This window comes from Gigantopelta aegis, chromosome 7, assembly GCF_016097555.1.
Source record: "Gigantopelta aegis isolate Gae_Host chromosome 7, Gae_host_genome, whole genome shotgun sequence".
NCBI classification, from domain to species: domain Eukaryota; kingdom Metazoa; phylum Mollusca; class Gastropoda; order Neomphalida; family Peltospiridae; genus Gigantopelta; species Gigantopelta aegis.
In genome coordinates this window covers 1,807,102-1,822,435 of record NC_054705.1, presented here as the reverse complement: position 1 = coordinate 1,822,435, position 15,334 = coordinate 1,807,102, and the positions used below count along the sequence as shown (strand labels likewise).

The 15,334-nt window shown below is 36.4% G+C and overlaps 1 protein-coding gene across 1 annotated transcript; it reads right to left on the bottom strand.

Moving 5' to 3' along the window:
• Positions 1–3,224: 3,224 nt before the first annotated feature.
• Positions 3,225–3,578, bottom strand: LOC121377186 (baculoviral IAP repeat-containing protein 7-A-like). Its single transcript, XM_041505093.1, has one exon. The coding sequence runs from the start codon at positions 3,576–3,578 to the stop codon at positions 3,225–3,227; it is 354 nt and encodes a 117-aa protein (XP_041361027.1).
• Between the last annotated feature and the right edge of the window lie 11,756 nt (positions 3,579–15,334).

Genomic DNA, 15,334 nt, shown 5'->3' with positions numbered 1-15,334 from the left:
TTTTTTCTCAAACGTGCGCCCGTTTTTCAGAAATAGGAAAAATGCATTTTGTGGTATTACAAACACCAGGATTACCAGGATTACCAAAAAACACTTCAGGTGAATGGAAATGTATATTCTAAATAATAAACGGTAAGTAAAGTGCAATTTTATTTCTGAAAAAATGGGTTTAATAGCGAAAAACAACGCCGTAATGGTTAACAACTAGCCGTAACTAGGGTGTGTCCCTTTAATGTGTTACTAGTATACAAACTAAACTTTGAAAGTTCTACTAACACTTTATAAAATATCAATTCTGAAATAGGAAGGTACGACTGTCGATAATACGTTGTCGAGATCAAACCGGTTTTAACTACAGCGCAAGATTTCTCTTTTAATTTTTTGAGACGAACCCAACAATTTGAAATCCGTAAACGCACGTGTTAACTGAATCAAGCGTATACGTTTGACGATATCCGTTCATAGCGAACACACACGACTTTTTTAAAAGTGCATTTGAGCTTGTATTTCACATTTGTACATGATGTTATAATATGGTAACCAGATAATGTAACTTTAAAACTAATGGAAAAATGTAGCGGATTTCCAATAGTTGATGATTAATAAATTGATGTGCTCTAGTGGTGTCGTTATTCAAAACAAACGTTAACTTTTAACAAGATGTTTCCGACTAAAATTAATTGTAAATAGGCCAAGTAAAAAAAATTGTTTGGTTCCTGTTACATGCCAAAAACAAATAGGGTAGGTAGGTAGGGAAAACTCCCCCCCCCCCCCCCCATTTTCGAGCTAATATTTCCTGAATAGTATAGCAGATTAATATATTAAAAGCTCTTTCTTTGTGTTACAGTGCAACTGACAATACATACTCTAATGAGAATCATTAATTATTTTCTATAAAAAAAACCCATGTCGTAACCTAGTCAAACCACAATCGGTATTAATGTAAACACCACCCAAGTCTAATACTACACGGTAAGGTTATAAACTACGATAACACTAAAATAACACTATAATTTGTTCATTGGAAAAAAGTTTTAATATCAAAGGTCTGATCCACAACATGGTTACACCCCATCACAACTACAGCAACAACACTGATCTTCCCGGCCTATTTCATTGCCAGTATTGCAGTAACAAAATGTACATCATGAACACAACGAAGATGTCAATAAAAATTAACAAAATAAGTTAACAAAAAGATCTCCATACTAACTATCCTCATAGCAGAGATATCAAAAGAAAACAACTATTTTCAGGAAAACAGTTTCCCTTTTGGTCGTCCATAAGGACACTGCACAGTATCTTTGCACTGTTGACAAAGAGGTAAATCAGGTTTGTATTTTTGCTTTTAAAGGTCTGATCCACAACATGGTTACACCCCCTCACAACTACAGCACTGCAGACGCTATTAAATGTGAAAAGAGTTGTCATTTCTTAAGGTTTTGGGTACTACCAGTTCATTTCAAATGCCATGGATATCATATTTAATAATAAATACAGGGGTTATTTGTCAAACAAATGAAAAATATTGATAGAGTTGATGTCTAAATATTTAATTTAAGTAATCTTTTCAGCATAATCGGCTATTTTCATGTTTACTCTTTATGTTTAACATTGAATCGTAACTCGGTATTTCTAGAAGTTCGATTACGTTTTAGGGAATTCCCCTACCAAAATAGACTGGACATTTGTATCATTCTGCTTTTTAACAGTAAACTAGCGTAACATTTTGAAGATTGGATTCACAAGTTCCGAGTAGTTCCGAATGAGTACGAGAACACGTCCGAGAGCATGTGGTGTCAATGGCGTCTTCCATTTACAGAGTAGAATGTCAAAAATGTGCTCATTCAAATCAAATAATATTACACATGTATTTAAATCAATTTCAAATGAAACGACATTCAAGGAATCGGAACACCTCGTCACATTCCGCTACGCTTATATTTCGTGGAAATGTACGAGGAGTTCCGAATGGCTCTCGGAAGCTTTTCATTTGGAACTCTTCGGAAGTAAAATTGCGCGAAGTGTTCCGGGTCTTCTGGTAACGAGATCTTGGACTGACAGATCTCGTGGCATCTCTCTGCAGTTGTTGTTTTTAGAGTCGACGAAAATTAGGATTGATATTAATGGATTATTAAATAAAACAGGTGGAAAAAAAAGGGTGGGGAAAAGGTTAAAAAAAGTTTAGGGTCGGCACCAAAAATTTAGGGACGGTCGGGTAACCGGAACCAAACAATTTTTTTTACTACGCCATATTAACAATATCAATATAATAAAAGATGTACATAAAACGCAATATCACTGAACAGATATTTGTAGGACAAAATGCATTTACAGTTCTTGTTGCCATATATATATATATATATATATATATATATATGAGAGAGAGAGAGAGAGAGAGAGAGAGAGAGAGAGAGAGAGAGAGAGAGAGAGAGAGAGAGAGAGATTAATTGTATTATTCGAGCCTAATATATGATATTGAGGATACTGAAAAACACGAGGGTAATAAATTTTTTATCATATAACCTCAAGCTTAATACAATTATGGAGTGTCACCCCAGTGTGTTTGCTTAAATGTCAATAAACCTAGTGCAGTGACCTCGATTAATTTACATCTAATATGCAAGCTATCAAATTCTTAAAGTATGTGATCTGAAAAATATCACATACTTTGATTGCACTAAGAATGTAAGATATTATATGATAAATATATATAATAATATATAATAATAATAAAAACACAAACAAAATATAACAAAAAAGAAAAGAAATAAAATCACATTTAGTTCTTAAGTAAACTAGTTTACAGTCCATTTGAAAAGTACAATAGATATTTGTGTGTTTTTCAACAATTCAGGCATATTTGAAGGGAATACAGGTAACGTTATGTTTGCATCACATTCACACACTGTTACTCACAACCTTGTCAAAACATCCATTTGTCTCTGCTTCTGTAGAGATACGAATCTTGATTATAAATAAATAAAATCACATTTTAGCACAGAGTTCTTAAGTAAACTAGTTTACAGTCCATTTGAAAAGTACAATAGATATGTGTGTGTTTAAGATGGTTCTTGACAAACTCGGTGATGTCTCGTTTCCTGATTCCATTCCCCAGCAAAGACAAAATATTGGCACTTCACCAGTCGATTACGGCATCCACCTCGTCGCCAACCACAGCTGCGGCTGTTATATCATGCAGCACGTCGTCGTTGTTTATTATTTCAGATCCGGGGGGAATCCGCCGGTCCTTCTTCGGCTATTGGAGCAGTCATCCCGTGAGAATCAAGCATATTCTTGTTGTCTGCGTATTGACGATTGAAAGGTTCTCTCTGTGATATGAACGGACAGTCAGGGGAATACAGCCGATGACAGGAGGAAGGATCATCCTTTCCATCCCAGTTTCTCAGACGCACTCCGCAGTGGAAACACTGGACTCTGTCAGCGGACCCGATGTAGAAGAATCTCGCTTTGGCTAAGCCCCGAGCTGGTTGGTCAGTGGTTTCACGTGGCCACCCTTGAAATGAATTGAGCCTGGAATTCATATCCGAGTAATTAGGAAAAGCGACGTTACTCATCGTTATTCTTTACTTCTCAGTATCTAATGCGCTCACACCAGTAGGCCAACACAGGTCTTCTTCGACTGAGGTACTTTCAGTGAATGTTCAACATGTAACTTTATTCCATACACAATCTCGCCGTATATGTGTTTCATATGGACCCATTCACCGTTCAGTATCTCTTCGTCACGGTGTGCTTCACGGGCTAAATAAACCGCACACCTGTAATGTAATACAATATCTTGTACATCTTGAACAGGCCCGTACGCAAGGGGGGGGGGGGGGGGGGGTGCGACGGGTGTGTACGCCCCCCCCCCCCCCAAATTACTAACGGCCCACTTTTCTCTATTAAATTTAAATAACGTTACGTAATCGTTGTTGTTTTGAGGTGTTATTTTTATGTTGATTGGTCCTATCACGAGCAATTCGCACCCACCCATACAAAATCCTGCGTACGGGCCTGTCTTGATCGTCTTAATATTCAAAAGAAGCTCAAACTGGATTTTGTCTTCAAATAATTTCGTTGGAAATAAAATGAAATTTAACCTAGTACAAATATTAGAACGATCAGAAACACGTTTAATATACAGACTAATATTTTATGCAGAAAAATATATTCGATATGTAATTACAATCGTTGAAAAGTCTCTGTTAGTGAATAACATGTTAAAAATTGCAGCAAACTCAGGAATGTCCCTTTAAGTTCACCTGACCAAAGTTATAACATGGAGATGACATTCCAAATGTTTGCTGTTGTATAATGGGGGTACTGGCAGCAAAACCTTGGGAATGGGTGATATTTGGATAAGACAATCTTTCATATCAGTAAATTGTCTCTCACAACAAATTAAACAAAGACAATGCGATCAGTATTTACAAACATGGAAAAATAACATATCACTGTCATCGAGAGGCAACACTTACCGATTATACAAAGAACAACTATTTTTCGAAAGCTATATCAATAAACTACCAGAAAAACTGTGGACAGCACACTTAAAATTTAGAACGTCTAACCATCACCTACCCGTTGAAATTGGACGTTGGAATAATATACTCATAGAAGATAGAATTTGCACATTATGTAATGTAATAGACATTGGCGACGAGTTCCATTATCTTTTTATTTGCCATTTTTTCCATAATTCAAGAGTCCAGTTGCTATACCAATATTATTATACGCTACCAAGTACTTATAAATTTAGAGAACTAATGGAGAATAAACGAATTAGTACCCTAAAGAAATTATCATATTTCATAAATATAATAACTAATGAATTCAAACGCCCGTGACTACAAACACCATCAAAACCAAACATAATTAACAAAATACTATCATTATCCACTGCACCATATATAAGTTTAACAATCTATTCGTTTATAAGTACTTGGATACCCGTATATTTGTATTAAATATCTGTATTATTACATAATATATTGTGCGTGATTGTATATGTTTGTATATGTGTTTGTGTATGTATTGTTATTAATGTATTTACTGTCAACCATCTTGTCACGTGTATATAACAAAATGTTTATGTATATATTCCTCCTATGCCGTTGTGTAACGGCCCGAGTGTAAATACAGTCTTGTCTTGTCTTGTCACATTAAAGTTACAAGACCATCCAGGGTACTGGCATATTTTAATATGTCATATGCATGAAATGTAATTAAAAACTTAATTTAAATATTGGATTTGGCAAAAAGGTTATTTTGGGACAGCATGAGAGGGAAGTATGCGCACTGGCAGGGTGTGATCCATAAATAATGGACAAATAACACATGATAAATGGAGCATAGCAATAACATATTGAATCACAAAGCAAATTCATGGTGTTTGGCGTGAACTACAATAGGTATCGCAAAGATCACGCAATCGAGAAAAATGATACCAAAGAGTTAAATATATATACCAAGGGCGGATCTAGGATTCTCGGGGAGGGGGAGGGTTAACACGTGAGATTCAACACTGTGTTTGCATTGTAAGATACGGTCGTTACTTCCCGATCTTACAACTCCTACATTTTAACGTCTTTCGCTGTTCATATCCACCTTCTTGATTTCTGGTTCCGTCAAATCACCCTGTTGTAGAGACAAAACCAGATTCCTTTTGTGTTGATGGTTGGGAGAAATATTGGTTTATGCTTACCATACATTATTTGCATGGTCTGAGCATAACATTAATTTTATTCTTATCTGTATGAAGATTTTATACACAAGTAACTTATTAAAGGGACATTCCCGAGTTTGCTGCATTGTAAGATGTTTTCGACTAATAAAATATTTCTACGATTAAATTTACACATAAAAAACCCGCATTTGTTTCAACCTCTGGTTTATACTGCATAACAACTGTATAACAAATAAAAGTGTATTTATTTATTGTCAATGGATAATAGTATTTGCACAAATAATCAATATCACATATCACTACCAATCACACCCACAGCTACTTTTACTCCGTAAATATTTTGCACCTCGAACTTTGACACGGAACTCTTTCTTTGGTACTATGCAACCACTAAAGCATGTAGGTTTTTGTCAGTGGGTTGATGTACTCGATCTGGGTTCGACGAAGAAAAAAGAAAGAAATGTTTTATTTAACGACGCACTCAGCACATTTTATTTACGGTTATATGGCGTCAGACATATGGTTAAGGATCACACGGATATTAAGAGAGGAAACCCGCTGTCGCCACTTCATGGGGTATTCTTTTCGATTAGCAGCAAGGGATCTTTTATATGCACCATCCCACAGACATGATAGCACACACCACGGACTTTGATATATCAGTCGTGGTGCACTGGCTGGAACGAGAAATAGCCAAATGGGCCCACCGATGGGTATTGATCCCAGACCAACTGCGCATCGAGCGAGCGCTTTACCACTGGGCTACATCCCGCCCGGGTTCGACGAAGAGATCTTACCGCTAAGGTCACCTTAAGGGCATATGGTTGTCATTCATCGATCCTGATCTTAGCGCTAAGGTCACCTTAATGGCATATGGTTGTCATGCATCGATCCTGATCTTAGCGCTAAGGTCACCTTAATGGCATATGGTTGTCATGCATCGATCCTGATCTTAGCGCTAAGGTCACCTTAATGGCATATGGTTGTCATGCATCGATCCTGATCTTAGCAAGACAAGACGAGAATTTATTATCTTAAGACTACACCGAATGAACCGTGGAGAAACTATAAACCAAATTAATTTACAAAGTGTTTTCTGCAGTGGTACTGGACATTGTATTTGATTATTATTAACTCTCAATGACAATTTGTAAATATCTACATAGTTCACACACTATTTCTCGCTCCTGACAGTGCACCACGACTGGTGGCCGTGGTTTGTGCTATCCTGTTTATAGGGCCGTAGCTATGGGGGGGGGGGGGGGGGGGGGGGCAACTGAGTAGTTAATAGTCTATAGTTTGTTAATCTGTTAAGAAGAGATTGTTTTTAAAGTTTTTATAATCTATATATATATACACAGTGAAACCCTTCTAAACCGGACATCCATGGGACCAAGTAAAATGTCCGGTTTTCAGAGGTGTCCGGTTTTCAGGGGTTTGCATTTACTTAACTATCTTCCCTTCCCCATTAAATAGTTCAGCGTATCGTTTATTTCTGCTAATGTCCTTTGCAAACTCTGCTTTACAAACCTCTCACTTCTTGATCATGTCTCCAGCTGCTGAATTTCCAATACTAAACTTTTCACCCAAAGATCTTAACGTTGGTTTAGGTTTACTTTCGAAACTTTTAATTATTTAAAGTTTATAACTGTGTGATAGTTCAACACGGCGACGTTTAGCTTGTCTCTCTCTCTCTCTCTCTCTCTCTCTCTCTCTCTCTCTCTCTCTCTCTCTCTCTCTCTCTCTCTCTCTCTCTCTCTTCTTCCATGTCTGTATATTTACTTTTTCAATCATTATTATTATTATTATTATTATTAAGAGTAGTTTGGGATAGGAAATAATATTAAAAGATGTTTTATTCCAATTTGGCACTTTTATTGCGAAACGACACTTTGAAAAAATGTAGTAGCGTGTCGTTTTGCAATAAAAAAAAAATATATATATTTTTAATAAACGTTGGAATGGGATTTTGTTCCCCACGTTCTTTAAACACAAACAGTGATTTTGAGATGTTAAGAAAGTTGTTTCTGTTGAAAGAGGCACTTTATTGCAAAACAGCGCTTTAATGAAAATACTATCAGTATATCTGAAAATTTCAAAAGTCCATTGATCAACAATTTTATGAAAAGATATGCTAAATTTGGTTTCGGGTATTCAGTTGGGTTACAGCTATATAGTCCAAAGGTTCAATGGTCCGAAGGTCCAATAGCCCGAAGGTTCAATAGTCCAAAGGTTTAGTAATCCGAAGGTTTACATACCTAACTATAATCACGAAGAATGAATGAATGAATGAATGTTTAACGACACCCCAGCACAAAAAATACATCGGCTATTGGGTGTCAAACTATGGTAATGCAAACAAATAAATAAAGTGATGACCAACATCAATATAAAAATTCAAGGTTTAAACAAAAAACAGTGTAAAGAACTGTGCAAAAATACAAATACAAATATCACAGAATTTTACGGACACCGAATTTTACTCCAAACTTCAATTTGTGCTGTATTGGCCATTCTCAAAGAGAATGTTACACCCCTGCACCACGGTGAGGTTACAGCACACGCAGGGGATAATCACGAAGAATGACAAAAGAACAGTGCCAAATGCACTAAACAAATGTGAATTATTTACAGTAGTCACTAAGCGTACCTCGGTGTAAAATGTTTTAGGCAACAGTGTAAATAATGCATTCAGTTGTTTCATGTGAAACATAAAGCTATACCTCGAGGTCCATGCCCACAAAATACTGTATCCAATACTAAAATTCCATGTATTACTATTTTATAAATGTCTTTATTGCAAAAAACAATAAGGGTGGCCCATGGGTTAGCACGTGTCCATTTTTCAGTAATGTGTGTTGTAATAAATATACGGATGTCCAAAAGAAACCATACCAAGACCGAGAGACTACTGAAGAAAAACCAAAACATGTTGCATGTTCCAGTAGCATAGTATAGAATATATATTTAACGACCCCCCCCCCCCCCCCCCCCCAGTGCATGTCCCACAGCTATTCATGTTTGGTGTATTGGCATGATGTGAACAAAATGTCATTCCAAAAACAATAAGCAGAAACATATTTAACTATGATTTCATTTCCATTATCCCAATTATTAAGGGTTTTTAAAGCATTTGTTATAGTTGGTATAGTTTCTGTTGGACGTCAATATAGACTACTAATATAAACGAGTTCCGGTAACAGACAATATTTAAATATTACGAGTGCGTAACTCTTTACCACAACATCCTACACATGATGCGATGTTTGATAACAAATATATGAAGTTCTTTGATGAAAGACCAAATGCTATTCGTACATTTGGTCTTCACATTAAGCGCTTTTTGTGGCTTTCCAACATTGATTTAAATGACATTTTGGAAACTCCTTGATATTTTGTTTTACCACCATGGTGTATTACACCACCTAAAATTGTGTTTGATCTTGCGCATCTGAAGAAAGATCGTACAGATGCTGTGATATATAAACAATTGTTCATGGAAATTCAAGACACGTACCGTGATTATATTCCTGTGTATACAGATGGATCACGGGATGGGAATTCTGTGGCTTGTGCTACAGTTTTTCTATCAGACACTATTATTTTCATGAGACTGCCTGACTCGGCATCAATCTTTAGTGCTGAAGTTTGGGCAGTCATTAAAGCCTTAGAAGAAATCAACGATTCAATAGTATCCACATTTATTATTTTTACCGACTCACTTTCGTGTCTCCAAGCTTTACGAAATATGAAGCTGGACCATCCCTTAATTGGGATGGTGATACGAAAGTGTGTCTTTTTATCCACTGCCTATAAAGATGTTGTATTTTGTTGGGTGCCCAGCCATGTTGGTATTAGGGGTAATGGGAGGCAGATTCAGCTGCCAAGTCTGCTTTGAATTTGCCTCATGCCAGGGTTGGTGTACCGTATACTGATTTTAAATGTAGTATTAACAAATTTATCTTTTCGACTTGGCAATATAATTGGGACGGTGTGGTTGCGAACAAGCTTCATGCTATCAAGCCAGTCTTGGGAGAGTGGCAGTCCTCCTATAGACAGTGCAGGAATGATGAGGTAGTCTTGTGCCGTGCCCGCATCGGTCATACTTACTTGACCCATTCATTTATCTTGAAGAAAGATCCTCCACCTCAGTGTGAGCACTGTCAGTGTCATCTGACTGTGCGACACATGTTCGTGGAGTGTAAGCATTTAACAGTAACTCGAAAATATATCTTTGGACAAAGAATTAGTTTTACATTTTTGACGTGATACTGACTTTTATTCTAACTTTTAATTTTATATATCTGTGATATTTGTATTTTTTGCACAGTTCTTTACACTGTGTTTTTATTTGACTCTTGAATTTTTATATTCATGTTGATCATCAACTTTGTTTTGCATTTACCATAGTGAGACACCCAATAGCCGATGTATTTTTCGTGCTGGGGTGTCGTTAAACATTCATTCATTCATTCATTATTTCATGATTGTTAAATATGTTCTAGAAATATCATGGCATCGGACATTTTATCTTCATAGCGACCGTTGTCACCAACAAACCTTCATTTTACGATATAACAATAAAGCTTAGATATGCACAATATTAAAAGCAATGTCATTTCTATAACTTGAACAAACAATCCACAGGTTGAGTCAGGTTTTCAAATCAATATATCTATTCTCCGGAAACTGGGAAAGTGCAACACGGAAAACGAAAAGGGTTTGTAAGACTGACTGTGTTATATTCATGATTTAACTCCTACATGTGTGTTACATTTCCACGGCTGTGGTATGCACAATTTGTGTTATGTTTTCTAAATTGTTTTAACAACGACACCACCAACAACAACAACAATATCATCTGAATAATATATAAATATAGCATCTGTGGTAATAAAAACAGCAACAGCAACACAGCAATAATACCGATAACAACAATAATAATAGCAATAAGGACAACAGAAATAATAATAATAACAATAACAACAATAATTACTAATGCGATTACGACTCCCGTCATCATGATAATCATCATCACTATCATTAATGTAATCATCATCGTCGCCATCATTATCACTGTCATTAATATTATCATCATCATCGCCATCAGCATCACTGTCATTAATATTATCATCATCGTCGCCATCAGCATCACTATCATTAATATAATCATCGTCACCATCATTATCACTGTCATTAATATTATCATCGTCGCCATCATTATCACTATCATTAATATAATCATCATCGTCGCCATCATCATCACTATCATTAATATAATCATCATCGTCGCCATCATTATCACTGTCATTAATATTATCATCATCGTCGCCATCATCATCACTGTCCTTAATATAATCATCATCGTCGTCGCCATCATCATCACTGTCATTAATATAATCATCGTCACCATCATTATCACTGTCATTAATATTATCATCGTCGCCATCATTATCACTATCATTAATATAATCATCATCGTCGCCATCATCATCACTATCATTAATATAATCATCATCGTCGCCATCATTATCACTGTCATTAATATTATCATCATCGTCGCCATCATCATCACTGTCCTTAATATAATCATCATCGTCGTCGCCATCATCATCACTGTCATTAATATTATCATCATCGTCGCCATCATCATCACTGTCATTAATATTATCATCATCGTCGCCATCATCATCACTGTCCTTAATATAATCATCATCGTCGTCGCCATCATCATCACTGTCATTAATATTATCATCATCGTCGCCAGCATCATCACTGTCATTAATATTATCATCATCGTCGCCATCATCATCACTATCATTAGTATTATCATCATCGTCGTCATCACTGTCATTAATATTATCATCATCGTCGCCATCACTGTCATTAATATTATCATCATCGTCGCCATCATCATCACTGTCATTAATATAATCATCATCGTCGCCATCATCATCACTATCATTTATATTATCATCCTCATCGTCTTCATCCTTATAACAAGCGGCCTCGTTGGCGCAGTGGTTAAGACATCGGTCTCCAGACTGGTAGGTACTGGGTTCGGATCCAAGTCGAGGTATGGGGCTTTTAATCCAAATACCGACTACAAACCCTGAGTGAGTGCTCTGCAAGTCTCAATCGGTAGGTGTAAACCATTTGCATCGACCAGTGATCCATAACTGGTTCAACAAAGGTCATGGTTTGTGCTATCCTGCCTGTGGGAAGCGCAAATAAAAGATTCCTTGCTGTCTGTCGTAAAAGAGTAGTCTATATGGCGACAGCAGGTTTCCTCTAAACAAAACAAAAAAACAGTGTCAGAATGACCATATGTTTGACGTCCAATAGCCGATGACAAGATAAAAAATCAATGTGCTCTACACATCGTTAAATAAAACAAACTTTACTTCTTTTTTTTCCTTTCATCATTATAACATTACTTTAAAACAGAGATACTGATGTCTAAACTGGAAGAAATATTTAAATTTATTGTATTTTTTACAGCCCATCCGTAGACACTATAGGCTCACTTGTATTGATTTTACAATATACATTATGCACGTCATATCATATGCGAAAAATTAATGTTGTTTTAATATGCGATCCTGTGCATTATCATACTTTAAATGTTTGATGATCGCTTTGCTTGTTTTATTTTAGTTGATGATTCAAATCTAGTTTGTTCAGGAGGAAAACATTATAAGTTAACGCACGTACCATTTCTTTCTGATTGGCCGACACGACATTCCACAGATACTACTTTCTTCATTAATACATTTTTATTTCGAGTGTAAGCTGATCACATGCCGTAATGACAAATACGTGTTTTTAATTAATTTAATAAAACATTAATTGATTATTTATGATAACTTGTATTATATTACGATGTAGTTGTGACACATCAAACACTTAATTATGAATATAACGTTCACAACTGTTAGAAATCTATACTAAGGTCGACGAGTCACTTTTCGCACCCTTGTTTTGGCTTCGTACAATGTAACATAATAAATGTAGCATATCTTACCGTAATTTCACTTGAAAGCCATATTTAGTAAACGGTACAATGTTTTAATCACAAGATTTTCTTCAAACACATTCAGGTGCGTTAATAATGTTCAAACAAACAAAAATTCAATAGCAACTTTGCAATGGAATTTTTCCAGCATTCTTAAAACGGAAACGTCATGTACCCAATTTATAGTTATTGTTAGGAGATGCAAAGTGACGTCATTGGAATACTGATGTCATTCAAATTCAAAACTAATTATTTCAATTACTGTGTATTTGTTTACTTTTTAGTATACACATGCTTTACACTTTACAGCTGTTGATACATGTGTACTCTTTACTTATGGGCGTGTAAATATCACGTAACTTTAGAACAGGTTGTGATTTGGTTTTCAATACATCAATGAACAAACATTACTCCGCCGTTAGGAAACGTTAATTTGTAAACAATGACTGGAATATTCATTTAGCAAATAAACAGAATATTACATTCGTGTCTCTCGCTCGGGAAATATGATAATTTAGACACTCGTGTCGTAAACATCGTCTGTCATGGACACTCATATAATATCCTCTATTTACAACCCTTTGCACCTTTAGCTGACTTACGCGTCACAGACTGATGAATGTCAGGTTAACTATATGTCACAGTCTAATCAATTTCCATCGTGTAGTTTGTCATTGGTTGTATAGTATTGGCGACCTGGCCATCACTTAGGAACAGCCTCGCATATCCGAAATTGATAACACACGTGCATGTATTAACAACCATGTGTGTGTAAGAATATTGTATATACACTGTGTAACATATCCGACATTTGTAGTCGTGTTAATATACTGCAGTGTGTCTGTTAAAATCGTGTAAGTATTTCGAGATGATGTGCTATTACTATAAGCTGATATAATGTGAACCACCCAACATTTATTTATTCTGCAACCACCGTGTCTATTGACAGAATATGATGACGGATAAAGCAAAGTCATATCCGTAAAGTAGCAGGATGTGACTTTTGACGTCACTCATGTGACACCACACGCAAAGCTACATTACACAATCGCTCATTTGACCTCTAGGTCATGGTACAATGTGTCAGAAATAACAGAAATAATAGCTGTTCATGCCGAATGAAAAGTTCCGCTCGTCTCAAATATATCGTCCCATAACTCAGATTCTCAGCCGTCGAATTCTCAGGTTTTCTAACAGTTCATAATAAATTAAATGCTACGCGTTCCCAGCTCTTGAATTGTATATGTATAATAATCAAATGCATGCTGTGCTTTCATCAATTTTTTGTCTATTGTTTCCAAATGGGGCGGTTTAAATATAGTTTTATTTTATTTTATATTGTCATATACAATATGTGTCAATATTGTTAACGTTGACTGCACCATCTGAACTTTGTTTTATAAAAGTTTTATTTAAAATAGTTACATTTTCCATTGAGTCTTGGCTCGGATTCCTATGAATTCAAAACAAAAATAAATTAAATACATTTGTCAACATACGTATGAACTCTGGACATCATTCTCATAAATTGGCCTAAAACGATCACTGTTATTGGGGTAAAGTCTCGCAAAACCGGCCTCGGTGGCGTCGTGGTTAGGCCATCGGTCTACAGGCTGGTAGGGTACTGGGTTCGGATCCCAGTCGAGGCATGGGATTTTTAATCCAGATACCGACTCCAAACCCTGAGTGAGTGCTCCGCAAGGCTCAGTGGGTAGGTGTAAACCACTTGCACTGACCAGTGATCCATAACTGGTTCAACAAAGGCCATGGTTTGTGCTATCCTGCCTGTGTGAAGCGCAAATAAAAGATCCCTGTCTGCTAATCGGAAAGAGTAGCCCATGTAGTGGCGACAGCGGGTTTCCTCTCAAAATCTGTGGTCCTTAACCATATGTCTGACGCCATATAACCGTAAATAAAATGTGTTGAGTGCGTCGTTAAATAAAACATTTCTTTCTTTCGTCTCGGTAACAACTTCACTTGGTGTCTGTCAACGGGTGAATTAAACAAAGTCGTACAATGAGAGTTGGAAGCAATGTCACATGACTCTGCCTCTTGGAAACAGGATTTGTAACAACAGGAAATTAATTACATTCTTGTAATGCGAAGTACGAGTAACTAGCTGAGAAATTCGCTTATCGTTCTTGGCCTCGGCCATATGATCATAAAAATTATGACATTGTTGTTGCGTGTATCGGAGTAGTTATCATTGTGTAGATTGTGGGGGATTCCTCTCGCAAACTAAATTTGGGACATGGATTCAAGGATAGTGTCGTAAATGGGCTGTCACTCGGTGTAACACCGTATTATGTTGTTAGGTGTTGGCTCGACAAGTCCTTTCTGAAGTATATTGTACATAAACATAGTCTTGCCACACCCACTCGGGCCCACTAATACAGCATAGGAAGGTATAGTAATGTAAAATGGTTCTTCATCTGATAACTGCTGAACTGAGTGGTTATATGAAGCGGAGGAGGGGGAGAAGCTGATGTAACTGTTTCCTGTGTCTTTGCATATTATCCCATCTGGTAAATGTCCTCTCACATTCGGGACAAGATGTGAACTCCATGATGAATCGAGTTCAAAATGACGCCAAAGCACATTCATACAGTTTATATATAATTTAAGGT